We start from the raw sequence: 22270 nt of genomic DNA, 5'->3' as shown, positions 1-22270 counted from the left end.
TGCAGATGGTGTCACTGTGCATCGGTCAACAATACAGCGCACTTTGCACAAGGAGAAGCTGTATGGGAGATTGATGCGAAAGAAGCCGTTTCTGCAAGCACGCCACAAACAGAGTCGCCTGAGGTATGCAAAAGCACATTTGGACAAGCCAGTTACATTTTGGAAGAAGGTCCTGTGAACTGATGAAACAAAGATTGAGTTGTTTGGTCATACAAAAAGGCGTTATGCATGCGCTGTATTGTTGACCAATAACAGTGACACCATCTGCAGCAAGATGATGCTGCCGGTCTTTGGAGGTGGTCTGTGGATTGTCCTTGACTGTTCTCACCATTCTTCTTCTCTGCCTTTCTGATATTTTTCTTGGCCTGCCACTTCTGGGCTTAATAAGAACTGTACCTGTGTTCTTCCATTTCCTTACTATGTTCCTCACAGTGGAAACTGACTGGTTAAATCTCTGAGACAACTTTTTGTATCCTTCCCCTGAAAAGCTATGTTGAATAATCTTTGTTTTCAGATCATTTGAGAGTTGTTTTGAGGAGCCCATGATGCCACTCTTCATAGGAGAATCAAATAGGAGAACTACTTGCAAGTGGCCACTTTAAATACCTTTTCTCATGATTTAATACACCTGGCTATGAAGTTCAAAGCTCAATGAGGTTACAAAACCAATTTAGTGCTTCAGGAAGTCAGTAAAAAGTAGTTAGGAGTGTTCAAATCAAGAAAATGATAAGGGTGCCCATACTTTTGCACCGGTCAAATTTTGTTTAAATGCAGATTGCACATTTTCTGTTAGTACAATAAACCTCATTTGAATCCAGAAATATAACTGAGTCCATCAGTTATTAGATATATGAAACTGAAATACCTGTTGCAAAAACCAAAATTGTTATAAAGAAAAAAGGTTAAAATTAATAGGGGTGCCCAAACTTTTACATATGACTGTATATATATATATATATATATATATATATATATATATATGTATTCTATATCTATTCTTTCGTTTCTTTATTAAAACTGTCAGTGTGCGTTTACTGTATAGCGCACTGAATTGCCGTCTTTGCTAAAAGACACCTGGTGCGTATTTCTCGCAAGTCACGTGTGGTCCATGTGCAATCCGTATTTTTTGCGCACCCATAGACTTGCATTGGCGTACTACGGCCGTAGTACGCTGACAATCGCAGCATGCTGCGATTGGCACGGACCGTAGAATACGGATGAGAAATATACGGCTGGTGTGAGGGACCCCATAGAGAATCATTGGTCCGTGTCTAATGCGTGCTTTTAGCGCCTCTCACTCGGCCATATTCCTCGCCAGTGTGACCCCGGCCGTACTGAGATGTGGTCTGTGGTCCCCACCTGCAGAACCACTCCTCTATTGAGTGTGTCTTGATAATTGCCAATAATTTCCATCTGTTGTCTATTCCATTTGCACAACAGCATGTGAAATTAACTGTCAATCAGTGTTGCTTCCTAAGTGGACAATTTGATTCCACAGAAGTTTAATTTACTTGGAGTTATATTCTGTTGTTTAAGTGTTCCCTTTATTTTTTTTTGAGCAGTATATATATATGTATATATATATATATATATATATATATATATATATATATATATAGCAAATATACACGCACACAAACACACACAAGGCCCTATAGGTTTGTATTTATTTTTCCCTTAATAATAAAGACCTTCATTTCAAAACTGCATTTTGTGTTTACTTGGGTTATCTTTGTCTAATATTTAAATTTATTTGGGGATCTGAAACATTTAAGTGTGACAAACATGCAAAAGAATAAGAAATCGAGATGGGGGCACTTTTTACACAATTGTATATACCAGTTATCACCACCAGATGGCAACAAAAAAATCCCAATTTATAGATTCCTGATGTTAGAAAAGATAATATGTTTGCAAAGGTACAGAACGACGAAATGCATCACATCCAGAGCGTGGCGAAAAAGAATACTGATCCTCCGGAATAAGGCTAAGTTCACACGTAGCAGAACTCCCGCGGAAGTTACCGTGGGAATTCCGGAATTCCATTCCACGGGAAAATAACATTTTAAATTCCCGCGGAAAAACTAGCGATTTGCAAGTGTAATTAGCTTGCAGAATACTAGCGTTTTCCAAGCGATCTGTAGCATCGCTTGGAGAACTGATTGACAGGTTGGTCACACTCGTCAAACACAGTGTTTGACGAGTGTGACCAACTTTTTACTATTGAGGCTACCTATGAAGCATCAGTAGTAAAAAGATCTGATGTTAAAAATAATAAAAAAAAATAAAAAATTGGGTTATATTCACCTTCCGATGTCCCCATAAGCTGGGGCCACCGCAATCAGGGGCTTATCTACAGCATTCTGTAATGCTGTAGATAAGCCCCCGATGAAACCTGAAAAATAAGAAAAACACGTTAGATTATACTCACCGAGGGGCGGGTGCCTTCCATCTTCATACGATGATTTCCTCCTGCTTGCTTCTCCCGCGGCTCCTGCTTAGGTGTACTTTATTGGCCCTGTTGAGGGCAGAGTAAAGTACTGCAGTGCGCAGGCGCCGGGAAAGGTCAGAGAGGTTCGGCGCCTACGCACTGCATTACTCTGCTCTGCCCTCAACAGGGCTGATAAAGTACGCGTGCGCAGGAGCCGAGGGAGAAGCAAGGACGTCTTTGTATGAAGATGGGAGGCGCCGGACGGGACGGCGACACGGACCGGACGCCGGGGTGAGTAGAATCTAACTATCTACTATATAATCGTCTAATTCTGTCTGTCTGTAAAGGGAATCCCACGTCGCTGATCGGGCGCGACCAATCAGCGACGCGGGATTTCCGTTACAGACAGAATTAGGGTGTGTGCACACGCTGCGGATTCACCTGCAGATTTTTCTGTGCGGATTTGTCAAAAAACGCAGGTAAGTCCGCAGGTCAAAAGACCTGCGGTTTATCTGCAGTTTTTCTGCGGATTAGCGTGCGGTTTCACACCTCTACAATGGAGAAGGTGTGAAACCGCTGTGGAATCCGCACAAAGAATTGACATGCTGTGGTTTTGAAACCGCAGCAAATCCGCGCAGAAAATTCCATACTGTCTGCACTGCAGGTTTTGTTTTTCATAGGTTATAATGGTACTGTACACCGCAGCAGAATCCGCAGCGTGTGCACATGGCCTTAGACGATTATATAGTAGATGGCCACTGTATGCCTGTCAATACACTGTGGGGACCTATAGCTGCCATGATTACCTCATGTTCTAACCTGCACTGGGACTATGGCAGCGAAGAAGCCCCTCCATGATGCAGCACCGCCGCCCATCAGGACTGTGTACAACATAGAACATTGTAAGGTTCCTGCAGGTTCTCCATCACTTATCAGCGGCCCCTCACCCTAATAACGAGGGAGTTACCTCAGAAGAAAGGTGATAGTTTCACCAGTGACATAACTGCATGTCAGAAAACAGCTGCGTCAGTTTCTGTCTTCACACACTATGGAGCATGCGCAACGCAGACGTTCCCAAACCAAAGACATGTAGCTACTTAAAAAGTGTTTTCTGCTATTTCTCATACAGTAAGAGAAGCAGATGCAGCCATACTGCGGCGGGAGCCTGCTACTACAAGACTCAGCAGGCTGAATAAAAAAAAAAAGCGCGGGAACCTCCCTCCTAAGCACTGACTGACGCTCTGACCTGATGATAGGAAGGATCTATGCACGGAACTAATATGCCAGCGCTCGTTTCCTGGGGGAGATATTTGCGGGGCGCACTGCGCGGGAAGTTCCGTTTCCGGCTCGCAGGTGAGTGGTGTGTGTATGTAAAGTTGCCGTTCACAGGTGTGCTTTATAAAGTGCTGGTGTCTGCGGAGTATAGTGGAGCAGGGGCGCCCCTGATTATATTAGGTCTGTCTGAAGGGGGAATGGGGGTCAGACCTCAATAACAGCGGACACCCCCAAATACCTATACAGTGGGGACAGTAAAGCGGCGATAATGCTGCATGTGCTTGATTGCAATCCCTAATATTCTGCAATCACCACCAGCCCACTTGAAGGAGATGTCTACTTTGGATCACCACAGGTAGTAAGAGCCCCACTTTATAAGCTGATGGGATGCTGCCTGAATCCCTAACTGCATTCACCCTGGCAGAGCTGCACCCAGTAAAGGGTTAATTTCTCTCTTGAGGAGCACACACCTTTCTAGTCTCTCACTTCCTTGGGTCTGGGCGAGGCCGAATAATTCTGATTAAATAATCTAAATTAATTAATAATCATTCATCTGAATTATTAATCCTGAATAATTCAACCATCATCAGGGATATGACATAACTATACGTCATGTTGGGAAGGGGTTAAATAACATACCGCACTTCCATGCACACAGAACAATCGTGAAGTGGTTTAAAGTTGTAACACTTAAAGAAGGCCGCTCTTTATATGTGGAAGCACAGGCCAAAAAAAAAAAAAAAGCCGGCGGACACCACAGAAATAGCATAACCACCTATAAAGCCTGTCAGCTTTTTCCTGCAGTGATTTTGCAAGAAAAACCTCGGCGACTTTGTCACCAGAATCAAGGTGTCGTCTGCACTCGCCTTTATCATTGAATGATGCTTAAATAGAATGTCACCTGATGAATGCGCATTTTGTTTCTTTGTCAGGTGATTGGCAGCCTGTCTACACTATCTGATTAAATGAGAGTTCTTAGGATCGTTTAATGAACCCTAAAGGGGTGATTCATTGAGCATGGCGTAGCGCTCACTGGAGTACACTGACAAGATTCATTAAAGTGACTATTTTTTTTATTTTTTTTTTTTATTAACCATGGGCCTGGAAACCAACAGGGTTTCCAGTGCCTGCGCAGAGCGGTCACGCACCTCTCCTGCCTGCAATTTTGCTACTATGTCAAAAAAAGCAACTTCTTTTCCGCTCTGATCTGTTCACGGGTCGTGACTGCTGACTTCATGCTGATTGACAGCCAGCTTCCCACAGTTTGACAGGCAGCGGGGAGCTGGCTATCAATATGACATCAGCAGTCACACTCCGTCAACAGAGAAGAGCTGAAAAGAATCACATCAAATAAGGTCCAGGAAGCATAAGCCATAAAAATACATAGCCTTTATTCATATACAACAACGTTAAAAAAAAAAAAACATTAAAAGGAGATACATATCCAATAAGCTACTACAAGGGACATATACCCTACTCATATAAATTTTCGGAAAAGACCATACAATGCGGATAGCGTAAATGGTACTATAGCACGGAGTGAAATGCACTTCTAAACACGTGCATAAAATATGCAAAATACTCCCAAGGGTACTGCACTTAAAAATCCAAGGTGAAGGTACACATATAGTATGATCCACAGTAAAAAAGAAAAAGTGCGTGCTGTGCAAATACAACCTGGTCATGTGGCCAAGCTATTATCAAATAATGAGGAACAAAATTGTGTAGAATAAGTCAGAGCATAAAGTGGCCAGCATTAAATGTAAAGTGCAAAAGTAAATAGGGGGGGAAGCCAGCACTGCTTAAGGTTAGAACGCATAAATTGGAGTGCATATGCACATAATGTCTAGCTGTATTCAAAAATGAGATATTTAGCAAAAAAATTGATCAATTCAATTGAGCCACCCCGCCGCGCCAAGGCAATCTCATATGGGGGGTCCTACTCTATATATTTTTAATAAATGCTGTGCCATTACGGCCTCCTAAATACATTTAGAGCATGACCACATCAAGTGCAATCTGTACCTGAACATTACTGGATCGCTCCCATGAAGCCAGATGAAGCAAGTGCAGATGAAGGCCAACCAGGTCTGAACACAGATATATCAGGAATGGCCTCCACACATTGCCTGACCAGCAAACATAGATGAAGGGCAGTGATTTTGCAAGAAAAACCTCGGCGACTTTGTCACCAGAATCAAGGTGTCGTCTGCACTCGCCTTTATCATTGAATGATGCTTAAATAGAATGTCACCTGATGAATGCGCATTTTGTTTCTTTGTCAGGTGATTGGCAGCCTGTCTACACTATCTGATTAAATGAGAGTTCTTAGGATCGTTTAATGAACCCTAAAGGGGTGATTCATTGAGCATGGCGTAGCGCTCACTGGAGTACACTGACAAGATTCATTAAAGTGACTATTTTTTTTATTTTTTTTTATTAACCATGGGCCTGGAAACCAACAGGGTTTCCAGTGCCTGCGCAGAGCGGTCACGCACCTCTCCTGCCTGCAATTTTGCTACTATGTCAAAAAAAGCAACTTCTTTTCCGCTCTGATCTGTTCACGGGTCGTGACTGCTGACTTCATGCTGATTGACAGCCAGCTTCCCACAGTTTGACAGGCAGCGGGGAGCTGGCTATCAATATGACATCAGCAGTCACACTCCGTCAACAGAGAAGAGCTGAAAAGAATCACATCAAATAAGGTCCAGGAAGCATAAGCCATAAAAATACATAGCCTTTATTCATATACAACAACGTTAAAAAAAAAAAACATTAAAAGGAGATACATATCCAATAAGCTACTACAAGGGACATATACCCTACTCATATAAATTTTCGGAAAAGACCATACAATGCGGATAGCGTAAATGGTACTATAGCACGGAGTGAAATGCACTTCTAAACACGTGCATAAAATATGCAAAATACTCCCAAGGGTACTGCACTTAAAAATCCAAGGTGAAGGTACACATATAGTATGATCCACAGTAAAAAAAGAAAAAGTGCGTGCTGTGCAAATACAACCTGGTCATGTGGCCAAGCTATTATCAAATAATGAGGAACAAAATTGTGTAGAATAAGTCAGAGCATAAAGTGGCCAGCATTAAATGTAAAGTGCATACATAAACTGGTCCTAAGAATAATGCTGTCCCCACTCCCCATATGAACTAGTACCAACATGTAATGATTAGTAAAACGGGTATATGACCTGATCAAAGTAGCGCAGATCCCTGAGGCGCGTTTCGTGTTAGCTTCTTCCAAGGGGGTTAGTTGAAAAGAAGTTGCTCTGACTTCGTGACGTCACTGGAAGCCACAAAAATGCTGGCTCTGAGTTGGCAGCAATTGGAGTGTGCACAACGGACAGGTAATTGGCAATTGCCTGACTGTTAGCTCTTTGGTCCATAATGAAAAATAAATAAAATAGTCCCGGACAACACCTTTAAGTGGAATGCGTTGCGTAATGACTCGTACGCTACTCATTGTGCGCCACTGCCAGAAATGTATGCCTGCAAGTGGCTTGCATGCATTTCTGGAGTAAGATATGCCATTTTAGTGTGGGGAGAGGTAGTACAGCAGAGGTGACTGTTATTAAAGGAGATGTTTCTACTAGAACAACCCCTTCTTAGTCTGAATGTTGTCCACTGCTAGGACAACCCCTTCTCGATCTGAAAGTTAGGTTCCGATAAATAATAATAATAAATGTTATTTCTATAGCGCCGACACTTTCCGCAGCACTTTACATTTCAGAGGGGACTTGTACAGACAACAGACATTACAGAATAACAATAATCACATAGATCATAACAGATACCAAGAGGAATGAGGGCCCTGATAAAGTAAAAACGCCTGTACTCGCCTGCCGTCCCAGTGTCTTTCACCGCTGTCGGTGCTGTCGTTCCCAGGGCTCTTGTACTGTTGTCATAACACGTGAGCCCTGTACTAAATAAGCGTTGGCATTAGTGGCTCCACCTTATATAGTAACAGTTATTAAGGTTGAAGGGAGACTTGAAGTCCATCTAGTTCAATCCATATCCTATGTTAACCTGCCCTGACATGTTGATCCAGAAGAAGGCAAAAAAACCCATGTGGCAAACAGTAAGCTTCACATTGGGGAAAAAAATTCCTTCCCGACTCCACATACGGCCATCAGACTAGCTCCCTGGATCAACGCAATATTAAGGAAACTAGTGCATATACCCTGTAATATTATACTTTGCAAGAAAGGCATCCACGCCCTTCTTACATTTTAGTAGGGAATCACTCATTACAACATCATATGGCAGAGAGTTCCATAGTCTCACTGCTCTTACAGTAAAGAATCCGCGTCTGTGAGTATGCTTAAACCTTCTTTCCTCCAGACGTAGAGGATGCCCCCTTGTCCCCGTCACAGGTCTAAGAGTAAAAAGATCATTAGAAAGGTCTTTGTACTGTCCCCTCATATAGTTATACATTAAAATAAAGACAAATTGAATATCGAAAGGAAGTCAGCGAGCAGCCACAGCCCGGACTTGGTATTTATGTGCAATATGTCCGAATGCAGGCACAGTGAAGGCGGCGCCGGACTTAAGTATCATAACAACTGCAACATAGTCCACAGGGAAAACTGTTGCATAACACACTCTTGAACTTAACAAAAAATAATTAGTTACCAAATATTTTGATTGCAATGGAGAGGCAAAATTTAAAAAATAAAATGGTTTTATTCACTCTGCAGCCACTATTAAATATTGCATAGAGTTCAACATGAACAATTTGGTGTTATGTCCTCTTTAAGTAAAAGAAACTAAATGCCAATGAATATGTTTATATTCTTTCAATCTGTAAAACAGTGATTTCAATCTGTTAAACAGTGATTAAGCCTGGCTCGATTATGATATATTTTTTTTTTCCGCAGATTGCGCAATCTCATCTGCAGAAATGGATCCAGATTTGGCACGACAATTGTTCTTTGAAGGAGCAACAATTGTCATCTTCGGAGTCCCAGAGGGATCAGAGTTTGGCATAGACTCAAATAGTTGGCAAGTGGGCCCTCGATTCAAAGGTGTGAAGATGGTGCCACCAGGGATTCACTTTATTCACTACAGCTCGAAAAGAATTGGTGGGGCTTCTGGTGAAACTGGTCCACGCTCAGGCATTTTTTTCTACTTGGAGCAGAAGGAGATCCGTCTCCTGCGCTGGGACTCTCTGGAAGAAGAAATGGTTGCTGCTTCCCAGGAAGAAGCTGAAAATTTACGGGAACAGTTAACCTCTTTGGACCCATCTTTGGGGCCCTACCCATATGAAAGTCTCCGCCGCTGGGTGTCACTCACTAACCACATATCTAAGGAAGCAATATTGAAGCTACAACCAACCTGTGGGACCATTTGCTCATTTCCCGAAGTCTTGCCTATGGAGGAAATGACCCACACAGAAGACCGAGCCAAACATAACTTACCCAGGTAGACATAAAAAAGAATATTATGCAGCAAAATGGTTCTGTTGATGTTTTCCATGTAGATGTTCATGTTTTCTTCTAGTTTCCTCATTCTTTACATGCATACATTTTGGCCTGAGCGGCATCATTATACCCATTCAGTGTGGGACAGTAGCATAACATCTTCTGCTATCAACTTTACACCCGACCCTGTTTTCACCGACCAGACCAGACCAAATTTTACAATTCTAACCATTGTCAATTTATGAGGTGGTATCTGTGGGACTCTTTACTGTATCTCAGTGATTTTGAGATTGTTTTTGTACTTCATGTTAGTGGTAAATTTTGGCCAATACTTTTTGTTTAATTGTGAAAATATTGAAATTTTGGCAAAAATTTTGAAAATCTTGCAATTTTCTAACTTTTAATTTTTATGCCCTTAAACCAGAGCGATATATCACATAACATAGTTAATAAGTAACATTTTCCCCATGTCTACTTTACATAATTTTTTTTTTAGTACATTAGAAGGGTTAAAAGTTGATCAGAAATTTTATCAATTTTCCAACAAAATTAATAAAACCATCTTTTTTAGGGATCACCTCACATTTGAGGTGACTTTGAGGGCATATCTGAGAGAGAATATCGAAAAGAGACACCATTTTAAAAACTACACTCCTAAAAGTCCTCAAAACCACATTCAAGAAGTTACGGTAATTACCTCTTCCTTCTTCACAAGAATTAAAGCTATATGGGAGGAAAAAATGACAATGTTGATTTAGTCCCACGTGTTGCATTTCCACAATGGTAACACAAGATAATGGACAGTACAATATGTTGTGCGACTTCTCCTGAGTACACAGATATCCCATATGTGGAGACAAACTACCGTTTGGGGACACGGCTGGACTCTAAAGGGAAGAAGCGCCATTTAACTTTTGGAACACAAAATTGGCTGGAATAGATAGTGGACATGTCGTGTATGCGGAGCCCCTGATGTGCCTAAAACCGTGAAAACCCCCCACAAGTGAACCCATTTTGAAAACTCCACCTTTCAAAGAACTTATCAAGAGGTGTGGTGGGCACCATGAACCCTCAGGTGTCACAGAATTTTATAACATTAAGCCGGGAAAATGAAAAATGTGGTTTTGCCCCCAAATTTTTATATTCACAATTGAAACAGGAGAAAATGAATCATAATTTGTTGTGCAATTTTTCCTGAGTACACAGATATATGTGGTGAAAAACTACTATTTGGGTGCACTGCAGGACTTCGAAGGGAAGGAACGCCAACTGAATTCTGGAGCTCAATATTTGGTTGGAATAGATTGTGAACACCATGTTACATTTGAAGAGCTCCTGACATGCCAAAACAGTGGAAACCCCCACAATTGACCCCATTTTAGATACTACACCTCTTGAGGAATTAATCGTTGAGTGTATATTGAATATATTTAACTTTCAGGCAATTGACAGAATTGTATAACAGTAGGCTGAGTTAATGGAAAATTTACCATTTTTTTCACTAAAATGTTGCTTTCGCCACAAGTTTTTAATTTTAAAAAGAGATAATAGGAGAAAATGAACTGTACAATTTGGTATGCAACTTACTCCGAGTACGCCAATATGTGGTCGAAAACTACTTTTGAGTATCTCAGAAGGGAAGAAGCACCATAGTGAAGATCAGATTTTTCTGTATTGGTTTGAGGGTGCTATGTCACATTGACAGAGTCCCTGAGGTGCCAGAACAGCAGAACTCCTCCATAATTGATCCCATTTTACAAACTACACCCCCAATGATTTAATCTAGGGTGCAGTGAACAAGTTGACCACATGTGCCTCACAGAATTTTGTACCATTGGGTGGTGAAGAAAGAATAAAGTTTTTACCACTAAAGTGTTATTTTGCTCCAAGTTTTTAATTTTTTAAAGGGCTAATAGGAAAAAAATAGACCAGTTTGATGTCCAATTTCTCCTGAGTATGCTAATACCCTACATGTAATCAGGAAATACTTTTCAGGCAGAGTGGAAAGCTAAAGGTACTGTCACACTAAGCAATATCGCTATAACTTGTGACGTTATAGCGATATTGCTAGCGACATCGCTGTGTCTGATACTTACGACCCGCTCCTCCGCTGGTTATCGCTGATCGCGTGAGAACGTCCTGGACTGTTTCTCGCCGTCAGCTTCCTGTGGTGCTTCCTGTGGAGAGACGAGCGTGGAGCCGGGCGGGAGGACGTCAGGATCGCCTAGTGTGACAGGTAAGTAGCGACCTCCGTCCCCAGCGATGTCGCTGGTGAGATCTGCCTGTGTGGCAGCTCACTAGCGACCACTTAGCGATGCACCAGCGATCCTGACCGCGTCATATCGCTGGTCGGGATCGCTGGTACATCGCTAAGTGTGACAGTACCTCAGAAGAGAAGGAGCACCATATTATAATGTAGATTTCGCTATTATGGTTTGTGGGTGCCATGACCCACTGGAAGAGCCGATGAGGTGCCAGACCAATAGAACCACCCACATAAGTGACCCTATTTTACAAACTTCACCTTTCACTAAATTAATGTGATCATATTGACACCACAAATGTGTCACAGAATTTTATACCATTGGGTAGTGAAGAAAAAATAATTTTTAACACAAAAAATTTGTTTGGGCCTCAAATCTTACATTTTCACTTGGTGAAATAGGTAAAAATGGTGCCAAAATTTGTTACACAATTTCTTCAGAACATGGCAACACCCCTTATGTGGCTGTACAGCACTGCTTAGCCTTACGACGAAACTTTGGAAGGAAGGAGCGTTATTCTTGGAGAACAAATGACAAGCGGAGATATCAGTCTGCGCATGCGCCACCTTTGGCTGTCATTTTCCTGAAGCCCACCACCGGGAAATGAATGAGCAGAGTGACTCCACACTGCCAACATCTTGTTGAAACCAAAGGACCCACAACCTTTCACCGCTGGGACAGCCTCTTCTCCCATCCCAGGGCCCACAGCATCGCCCCTCTCCTGTTGCTGCCGGACCCCTGCAGCAGCGACCCTGCCTCCTGTGACCCCCCGCTCCACCGCTGCCGCTTTCCACTGGTAAGCTACTGTAAATTCGGACAGACCCCCCCCCCCCCCCCCCATCGTTGACAATTATTTTTTTTTCCTATTTTCCGCCCCAAAGTTTTGGGTGCGTCTTTTATTTATTGGTTTAACACTTTGTTTTTGTCTTTATTTTATAATTGTAAAAAATATTTTTACTTAGTCCCGGTCTGGGATTTTAACTTTTATTACTCTGATTGCTGGTATGATGCATTGCAATGCCTTATACCTGTTAGTGCTGCACGGACAGAGGCTTCTTAGACCATGCTCTGGGCTTGGTCTAAACAGATCTCCATAGCTTTCAGACCTGGAGTTCGTCATAACGACCTCAGGTTGCCATGGGAACGATCAGGCGCACACATTGATGTCACGGAGGTGCTGATCGCATGGAAGAGAGAGCCCCTCCCCTCTCCCAGCATTCTAAACGCTGTGATCGTTATAGAGCGTGGCATTTAGGAGGTTACATTGCCTGGGGCTGTGCATACACTGCTCTTAGCTGTGACAGCCTGAGCTTGGCTTAAACTTGCGCTGAGCTCCCGGCACTGATTGTGCAAGGACAGCTTCTGTGATCGCCATGACTTAAATTTACGTTCTTTTGCGGGAACCTCTTCACGACCATGATGTAAGCTTACGTCAAATGTTGTGACAGGGTTAAAAGGAATCTGTCAGCAGATTTTTGCTACCTCATGTAAGAACAGCATGATGTAGACTGAGACCCTGAATTCAACAATGCATCACTTAGATTAATGGGTGGAGCCATTTTGACACAATCAGAGCTTTTAGATTTAAATGAAGCAGAGCTGAGAAAGCTGACCCTGCCCACACCAGGTTCTCGGTGTACATCGCTTTGGCTCTGATAAGCAGCTCAGGGTCTAATCAGTGCTGACTTAACTCTCCCTGTCTTTGGACAAATCAGATATTAAGAGGAAGTCAGAGCTTAGGCTGGCTGCCCACTTTCTATTGATGTGTGATTCGTCTGAAGGTGGGGAGAGTGAAGCTTGCATTGATTTGGCGCACGGCTTGCGTGACATAACAATGGGACGCGAGTCCCACGCGAGAGAGTGCCAGCCCACAGATGTGAGTATAAGTGTTGTTAATTTACTCAGGGCAAGCACTCTGAGAAATGCTTGTCCACCACCAGGCGGCGCTCATAGCAATCCGGGCACTGACAATCTGCAGGAGACCTCTGTTTGTCATGCCGACCCATCAGTGACCCACGATAATGTGACGGGGTCACTGATGGGCGGATTTCTGGCGCGATTGCCGAAAGCGCTTGATAAATGTCGCATCTTGGCGCTTTATAGGTTGAAAACTGTTTATCCTTGGACATGGATTATGGCGTGGGACAGAATGACGGAAAGGTGAGGGATATTGTTGTTTTTTATTTTTGTTTTATTTCAGTAAATGAGGGATTTGGTAGAATTGGGCATTAGGTGGGTATAACGGTTTGTTGTTTTTTAATATAAAAGTGTGTTTTGTTTTATTTCAAATAAAAGACTTTATTCTGGCTGTGTCTTTATTTACCATATAACTATAGGATTAGTAATGGATGTGTGTCTTACAGACGCCTCTCCATTAGGAATCTGTGCCTTGAAGTCACCTGAAAATACAAAGATGACATCAACTCCACAAATATGAACCCCACTTGCCACCGCTACAGGGCAAGTGGGAAGAGCCTGGCAAAGCGCCAGAATTGGCGCATCTAATAGATGCGCCTTTTCTGGGTGGCTGTGGGCTGCTATTTTTAGGCTGAGGGGACAATATCCATGGCCCCTTACCAGCCTGAGAATACCAGCCTCCAGCTGTCTGCTTGGCTGGTTGTCAAAAATGGGGGGGGACCCCACGCCGTTTTTTAAAATTTAAATTAAAAAATATCCTGTGGGGAACCCTCTATTCTTGAAAAGCAGCTTTGCTGAAGCTGACAGCTGAAGGTTGCAGCCCCCACCTGTGGACTTTGCTTGGCTGGTTATCAAAAATACGGGAACTCACGTCGTGTGTTGCCGCTCCTGCCTGCTCTCACTGTTAGTGGCAGCAGGCGTCGGGACTATTGCTCCCATTAGCCGACATCAATGACTTGAGGTAAACTTTATACCTTCAATCATAGCTGCGGGCTCACGCTGTCATTGGACAGTGTGGCTGTCTGACCGACGGTGATGATTTTACAGCCGATCAGAAGCTATGTTTGCCGCGCTTTCATGCAGACGCCTCTCCATTAGGAATCCGTGGCTTAATGTCACCTGAAAATACAAAGGTGACATCAACTCCACAAATATGAACCCCACTTGCCACCGCTACAGGGCAAGTGGGAAGAGCCGGGCAAAGCGCCAGAATTGGCCCAACTAATGCGCTTTTCTGGGCGGCTGCGGGCTGCTAATTTTAGGCTGAGGGACAATACCCATGGCCCCTTACCACGCCGTTACCCCTTTGAAAATAAAAAAAAATTGGCACTAAAGTAACATTTTTAGGAAAAAAAGTTTTGTTTTTTTTTCTTTCACATTCGTTAATTCCTATGAAGCACCTGAAGGGTTGATAAACTTTTTGAATATGGTTTTGAGCACTTTGAGGGATGCAGTTTTAAAATGGCGTTACTTTTAGGCTATGTGCACACGTTGCGGATTGTATGCGTTTTTGCCGCGGCGAAAACGCTTACACAACGCAACCCATTGAATTCAATTGCATTCCTCAATGCTGTGCTAATGCGTATTTTTCCGCGGCGGAATCGCATCGCTTTAAAATACGCAGCATGCTCATTCTTTGAGTGGAATCGCGGTGAATCCGCACACATAGGAATGCATTGTTCCACTTACTTTCTGCATGTGGCTATGCCCACCATGCGCAAAGTAAGCGGATCATGTGCAGATGGTACCCAGGGTCTGGAGGAGAGGAGACTCTCCTCCAGGCCCTGGGTACCATATCCCTGTTAAAAAAAAAAATTACAATAAAAAAATAGTGATATTCTCACCTTCTGGCAGCCACCGCACCCATCGCGGTCCTTACCGATGCTCCCGGCAGCTCCTGTTCCCAGTGATGCCTTGCGGCAATGACCTGTGATAACGTAGCGGTCTCTCGTGATGCTACATCATCATTGTTGCAATGCATCGCTGGGAACAGGAGTTGCCGGGAGCATCGCGAGGATCGGGAAGGCTGCGGGGGCCGCCAGAAGGTGAGAATATCACGATTTTTTAATTTTTTTTTAATTTTTAACATCCTATCTTTTACTACTGATGCTGCATAGGCAGCATTAATAGTACAAAGTTGGTCACACTTGTCAAACACTATCAATCAGTTTTCCAAGCGATGCTACAGATTGCTTGGAAAACGCTAGCATTCTGCAAGCTAATGACGCTTGCAAAACGCTAGTGTTTAGCGGGAATACGCATGCTGCAGGGAGTTGCGGAATGTTCCGCGGCAATTCCAAACGTGTGCACATTGCCTCAGGTATTTTCTGTCATGTAGCCAACCAGTCACTTCAAATGTGATGTGGTCCCTAAAAAAAATAAATAATAATCATGGATTTGTAAATGTTGGAAAAATTAGAGATTGCTTATAAATTTTTGAACCCTTCTAACAGAAAAAAATGGTTTTAAAAAAACATGATGCACATGCTGCCCCTTGTCCCCGATGCTCTTTGCTCTAGCGATAGAGCCTATCGCCCTTCAAATTAGACAGGATCCTTTGGTCGAGGGTATTAGTGTAAATACCAGAATAGATAAAGTGGGATTATATTCCGAGGACCTGGTGCTCTTCCTAAATAAAGTAGCGCAATCCCTCCTAAGAGCAATTGAACTCAATAATTGTTTTGGGGAATTATCAGGTCTCAAAATTAATTGAGGCACATCTGTGGTACAGGTAATATGGCTGAGCCTGTGGTTTTTGGATTACAGGTAGGACAGAATTTTAAATACCTAGGTATTATAATTAATCAAAGCCCAATTAAGGACCTTAAGGATAACATATATCCCCTAAGTGATCTGATGAAGAAAAGGTCTCAACTTCCCCTCTCTGTGGCGGGAAGAATTAACGATCAAAATAATTCTTCCAAATTGTGTTTGTATTGGAGCATTCATCAGTTAAAATCCCAAAGGGTATTTTAGGAAAAAGCATGGTATGATGGTGACATTAATATGGGGTTCATCAAGACCCAATTTACTGTATATACTCGTGTATTAGCCGACCCCCCCCTAATTTTGCCACAAAAAACTGGGAAAACTTATTGACTCGCGTGTAAGCCTAGGGTAGAAAATGCAGCAGCTACTGGTAAATTTCAAAAATAAAAATAGATATCAATAAAAGTAAAATTAATTGAGACATCAGTAGGTTAAATGTTTTTGAATATCCATATTGAATCAGGAGCCCCATATATTGCTTCATACAGTTCATGATGGCCCCATAAGATGCTCCTTACAAACTACAGCCCATATAATGCTGCATAAAGCTTAATAATGGCCCCATAAGATGCTCCATAGAATATGCCCCGTATGCTGCTCCATAAAGGTTAAGGCCCCATAAGATGTTCCATAGATTATGACCCATATGATGCCCCCATAAAATGCTCAATAGATTATGCCCCATAAGATGCTTCATGAAATGCTCCATAGATTATGCCTCATAACATACTCCATAAGATGCTCCTTAGATTATGCCCCCATATGCTGCCCCATAAGATGCTCCATAGATTATGCCGCATATGCTCTTCCTACATTATGTCCCATATGCTGCCGCTGCAAATTAAAAAAAAAAAAATACCTCTTGTCGCTCGGGCCAGGTGCCAGTGTCCTGAGCAGGCGGGGACACCGGCGCGCTATGGGGGGACAGGTGCCGGTGTCACCGCTGGCTCAGGACCCTGGCATCTCAGATATTCACCTGCCCCCAGTCTTCCGGGTCCTCTGTCAGTGACGTTCAGGCAGCAGAGGGCGCGCACTAACTCACCGCGCCCTCTAACCTGAACATCACAGCCTGAGGACGCGGAGAACAGAGCGGCGCGCAGCGGTAGATCGGGAACAGATGAATATTGAATATACTCACCCCCTCCTGGTGCGGTCTCTGCAGCCCCTGCTCTTCTCCCATGGTCTCCGGCTTCTCTTCCTCTCTACAGCGGTCACGTGGTACCGCTCATTGTCATGAATATGCACATATTACTTTAATGAGCGGTACCACGTGACTGCTGTAGGAAGGAGTCAGACCGTAAGAGAAGAGGGGCTGTAGAGACTCGCCGGGGGGGGGGGGGGGGGAGAGAGAGTATGACCTGACACCCCTGCTTCCTCCGCCGACCCCCCTGGCATATATGACTCACGTATAAGCTGAGAGGGGGACTTTCAGCCCCCCAAAAAATGGCTGAAAATCTTGGCTTATACGCAAGTATATACGGTAAGTATTGGATCCCTGCAGAGACCCAATTATCAGGGAGACTACGCGGTGCCTGACCTATTTTTGTAATATTTAGCTGGCCAGATACGTTATTTGAAGTATTGGATAAGTAGCGATAAGCTCACTAATGCAGAAGCTCATCTTATACACTTCTTGGGTGGGAATACACCATGGGTAATATTAGAAGGGTCCTACAGACCACCACAAGGTTTGTTATTTGCACTTAGCAATACAGGTGTGGTGAGAGAGTAAGCTCATCATGAAATTCACTGACCAAATGGGATCCCGAATTTCCACTCATTAAAAGTCTACAGGACCCAATTTTCTGGAAGCAATACGGAATAACAACACTTAATCAGATTTGTGAAAATGAAATTTTATTATAATTTGATCAAATTCATAAAAAGTTTCGGATCCCTCATAGGGATTTTTACAGATACTTGTAAATGAGTCATGCCATAGTGCACCAATTTCCATATCCTAGGATGCGAATATCCAGATATCCATTGATAGTGGTGCTAACAACTCAAGGGCCCAGAGCCGTAATATCCTCCCTATATACAGTTGTGGCCAAAAGTATTGATACCCCTGCAATTCTGTCAGATAATACTCAGTTTCTTCCTGAAAATGATTGCAAAAAGCAAAACATTGATCATTTCACACAAAACTCCAAAAATGGGCCAGAGAAAAGTATTGGCACCCTCAGCCTAATATTTGGTTGCACAACCTTTAGCCAAAATAACTGCGACCAACCGCTTCCGGTAACCATCAATGAGTTTCTTACAATGCTCTGCTGGAATTTTAGACCATTCTTCTTTGGCAAACTGCTCCAGGTCCCTGATATTTGAAGGGTGCCTTCTGCAAACTGCTATTTTTAGATCTCTCCACAGGTGTTCTATGGGATTCAGGTCTGGACTCCTTGCTGGCCACCTTAGAAGTCTCCAGTGCTTTCTCTCAAACCATTTTCTAGTGCTTTTTGAAGTGTGTTTTGGGTCATTGTCCTGCTGGAAGACCCATGACCTCTGAGGGAGACCCAGCTTTCTCACACTGGGCCCTACATTATGCTGCAAAATTTGTTGGTAGTCTTCAGACTTCATAATGCCATGCACACGGTCAAGCAGTCCAGTGCCAGAGGCAGCAAAGCAACCCCAAAACATCAGGGAACCTACGCCATGTTTGACTGTAGGGACCGTGTTCTTTTCTTTGAATGCCTCTTTTTTTCTCCTGTAAACTCTATGTTGATGCCTTTGCCCAAAAAGCTCTACTTTTGTCTCATCTGACCAGAGAACATTCTTCCAAAACATTTTAGGCTTTTTCAGGTAAGTTTTGGCAAACTCCAGCCTGGCTTTTTTGTGTCTTGGGGTAAGAAGTGGGGTCTTCCTGGGTCTCCTACCATACAGTCCCTTTTCATTCAGATGCCGACGGATAGTACGGGTTTACACTGTTGTACCCTCGGACTGCAGGGCAGCTTGAACTTGTTTGGATGTTAGTCGAGGTTCTTTATCCAACATCCGCACAATCTTGCGTTGAAATCTCTTGTCAATTTTTCTTTTCCGTCCACATCTAGGGAGGATAGCCACAGTGCAATGGGCTTTAAACTTTTTGATGACACTGCGCACGGTAGACACAGGAACATTCAGGTCTTTGGAGATGGACTTGTAGCCTTGAGATTGCTCATGCTTCCTCACAATTTGTTTTCTCAAGTCCTCAGACAGTTCTTTGGTCTTCTTTCTTTTCTCCATGCTCAATGTGGTACACACAAGGACACAGGACAGAGGTTGAGTCAACTTTAATCCATGTCAACTGGCTGCAAGTGTGATTTAGTTATTGCCAACACCTGTTAGGTGTCACAGGTAAGTTACAGGTGCTGTTAATTACACAAATTAGAGAAGCATCACATGATTTTTCAAACAGTGCCAATACTTTTGTCCTCCCACTCTTTTATGTTTGGTGTGGAATTATATCCAATTTGGCTTTAGGACAATTCTTTTTGTGTTTTTTCATTTAAGACAAATTAAATGAAGATAATACCAAAGAAATTGTGTTTGCAGTCATTTTCAGGAAGAAACTGAGTATTATCTGACAGAATTGCAGGGGTGTCAATACTTTTGGCCACAACTGTACCTTTCTATTAAACTCCAGGATTGCTTCTACTCAACTTGTTGTAGAGAGTAAATGGTGACAATTGATTCATTCTATCATTGATGATCAGTGGAATGATGCCTTGGAGGCACATATGGTGGTGTCGCCAGCCGCAAATAATAAATTCACCTATATGTCCTACATCAGTCTTATTTGACCCCAATTAGACTACATAGATTTGGCAGACTATCATCTGATGAATGTCATAGGTGTGGGGAACCAGGGGATGGAATTCTGGCATCTTATCTCGAATTGTAGGATAATACGAAGATACTGGAGTGAAGTGATAACTACATTGGAACGGATAATTGGGATACCAATTGAATGTGATCCAGAGATACGTATCTTGGGTATTGTGGATGAAGAATTATGGTTGCATGATGATAGGATATTTCTTCGGGAGGTTATATTTATTGCTAGGAAAGCAATATAGCTAAGATGGATGGGAGGAAGCCTCCCACTGTTGGCTAGTGGAAAAAAATTAATAAATTAATATAATGCCATGTGAGAATATATTATATAGAAATAGAGGATGTTCCCAGAATTTCCACAGGATTTGGGAGAGATGGTGTGACTCACCCTCAACGCACTTATCCCCTAATGCCATGACTTTGTCAATCTCGTGTTTTCTCGTGACATTGTGCTTCATGTTAGTGGTAAAATTTCATTCAAATAACTTGCGTTTATTTGTGAAAAAAAACGGAAATTTGGCGAAAATTTTGCAACTTTCCAACTTTGAATTTTTATGTCCTTAAATCACAGAGATATGGCACACAAAAAACTTACCGTAAGTAACATTTCACATATGTTTACTTTACATCAGCACAATTTTGGAACCAAAATTTGTTTTTGTTAGGAAGTTATAAGGGTTAAAAGTTGACCAGCGATTTCTCATTTTTACAACACCATTTTATTTTTACGGACCACATCACATTTTAAGTCACTTTGAGGGGTCTATATGATAGAAAATACCCAAAAGTGACACCAGTCTAAAAACTGCACCCCTCAAGGTGCTCAAAACCACATTCAAGAAGTTTATTAACCCTTCAGGTACTTCACAGGAATTTTTTGAATGTTTAAAAAAAAAAAATGAACATTTAACTTTTTTTTACAAAAATATTACTTCAGGTCCAATTTTTTTTTTACCAAGGGTAACAGGAGAAATTGGACTGCAAAAGTTATTGTGCAATTTCTCCTGAGTACTCTGATACCTGATATGTGGGGGGGAACCACTGTTTCGGCGCATGGCAGAGCTCAGAAGGGAAGGAGCGCCATTTGACTTTTTCAATGCAAAATTGGCTGGAATACAGATCGGACGCCATGTCACGTTTGGAGAGTCCTGATGTGCCTAAACAGTGGAAACCCCCCACAAGTGACCCCATTTTGGAAACTAGACCCCATAAGGAACTTACCTAGATGTGTGGTGAGCACTTTGAACCCCCACAGAAGTTTCTAACGCCCGGGCGTGTAAATAAAAAATCATATTTTTTTTCCACAAAAATCATATTTTTGCCCCCAATTTTTTATTTTCCTAAGGGTAACAGGAGAAATTGGACCCCAAAAGTTGTTTTGCAATTTGTCCTGAGTAGGCTGACACCCCATATGTGGGGGTAAAACACTGGGCGCATAGCAGAGCTTGGAAGGGAAGGAGCACCGTTTGACTTTTTCAATGCAGAATTGGCTGGAATTGAGATCAGATGCCATGTTGCGTTTGGAGAGCACCTGACGTGCCCAACCCTAATGGGAAAATGTAAGTAAATACATTTTTTTAGTTTTATTATTTTTCTCTAACTAAGGGGGTGAAAACGGGTGGTGAGGGGGGCTTGATTTACTATTTATGGCGGGTTTTTATGTTTGGCAGCTGTCATACGCTAAAAGATGCTTTTTACTGTAAAAATAGTTTTTGCATCACCACTTGTTGAGAGCTATAATTTTTCCGTATTTTGACCCACCGAGTCATGTGAGGTCTTACTTTTTGCGGGACGAGTTGACGTTTTTATTGGCACCATTTTCGGGCACGTGACATTTTTTGATTGCTTTTTATTCCGATTTTTGGGACGCAGAATGAACAAAAACCAGCAATTTCTTTTGGGGGGGTGCGTTTACACCGTTCCACGTGCGGTAAAATTGATAAGGCGGTTTTATTGTTCGGGACAGTACGGTTACAGCGATGCCTCATTTGTCGTTTTTTTTTTGTTTTGGTGGTTTTATGCAATAAAAACTCTTTTATATAAAAAATAATTTTTGCATCGCTTTATTCTGCGAGCTATAACTTTTTTATTTTTTCGCTGATGACGCTGTGTGGTGGCTCGTGTTTTGCAGGACAAGATGACATTTTTTCAGCGGTACCATGGTTATTTATATTCGTCTTTTTGATCGCGCGTTATTGCACTTTTTGTTCGGCGGTATGATAATAATGCATTATTTTTGCTTTGTTTTTTTATTTTTATTTTTTAAGGGGTTTGCTAAAGGGGTTAACTAATGGGACAGTTTTATAGGGCGAGTCGTTAAGGACGCGGCGATACTAAATATGTGTACTTTTATTGTTTTAT

At 42.5% G+C, this 22270-nt stretch overlaps 1 protein-coding gene across 1 annotated transcript in view; it reads left to right on the top strand.

Moving 5' to 3' along the window:
* The first annotated feature begins 3539 nt into the window (after nt 1-3539).
* The window catches only part of AAR2 (AAR2 splicing factor), a 43385-nt gene continuing 24654 nt past the window's right edge, over nt 3540-22270 (top strand). The window contains exons 1-2 of the mRNA XM_073555304.1: nt 3540-3784; nt 8604-9147. Coding sequence (XP_073411405.1) covers nt 3697-3784; nt 8604-9147 — 632 coding nt within the window. The 5' untranslated portion in view covers nt 3540-3696. The remainder of the gene's footprint in view (nt 3785-8603; nt 9148-22270) is intronic.

Source organism: Dendrobates tinctorius, unplaced genomic scaffold (assembly GCF_039654945.1).
Source record: "Dendrobates tinctorius isolate UK_male_01 unplaced genomic scaffold, ASM3965494v1 ptg000223l, whole genome shotgun sequence".
NCBI lineage: Eukaryota > Metazoa > Chordata > Amphibia > Anura > Dendrobatidae > Dendrobates > Dendrobates tinctorius.
Note: the sequence above shows the minus strand (reverse complement) of the source record. Positions and strands in the feature narration are given on the sequence as shown.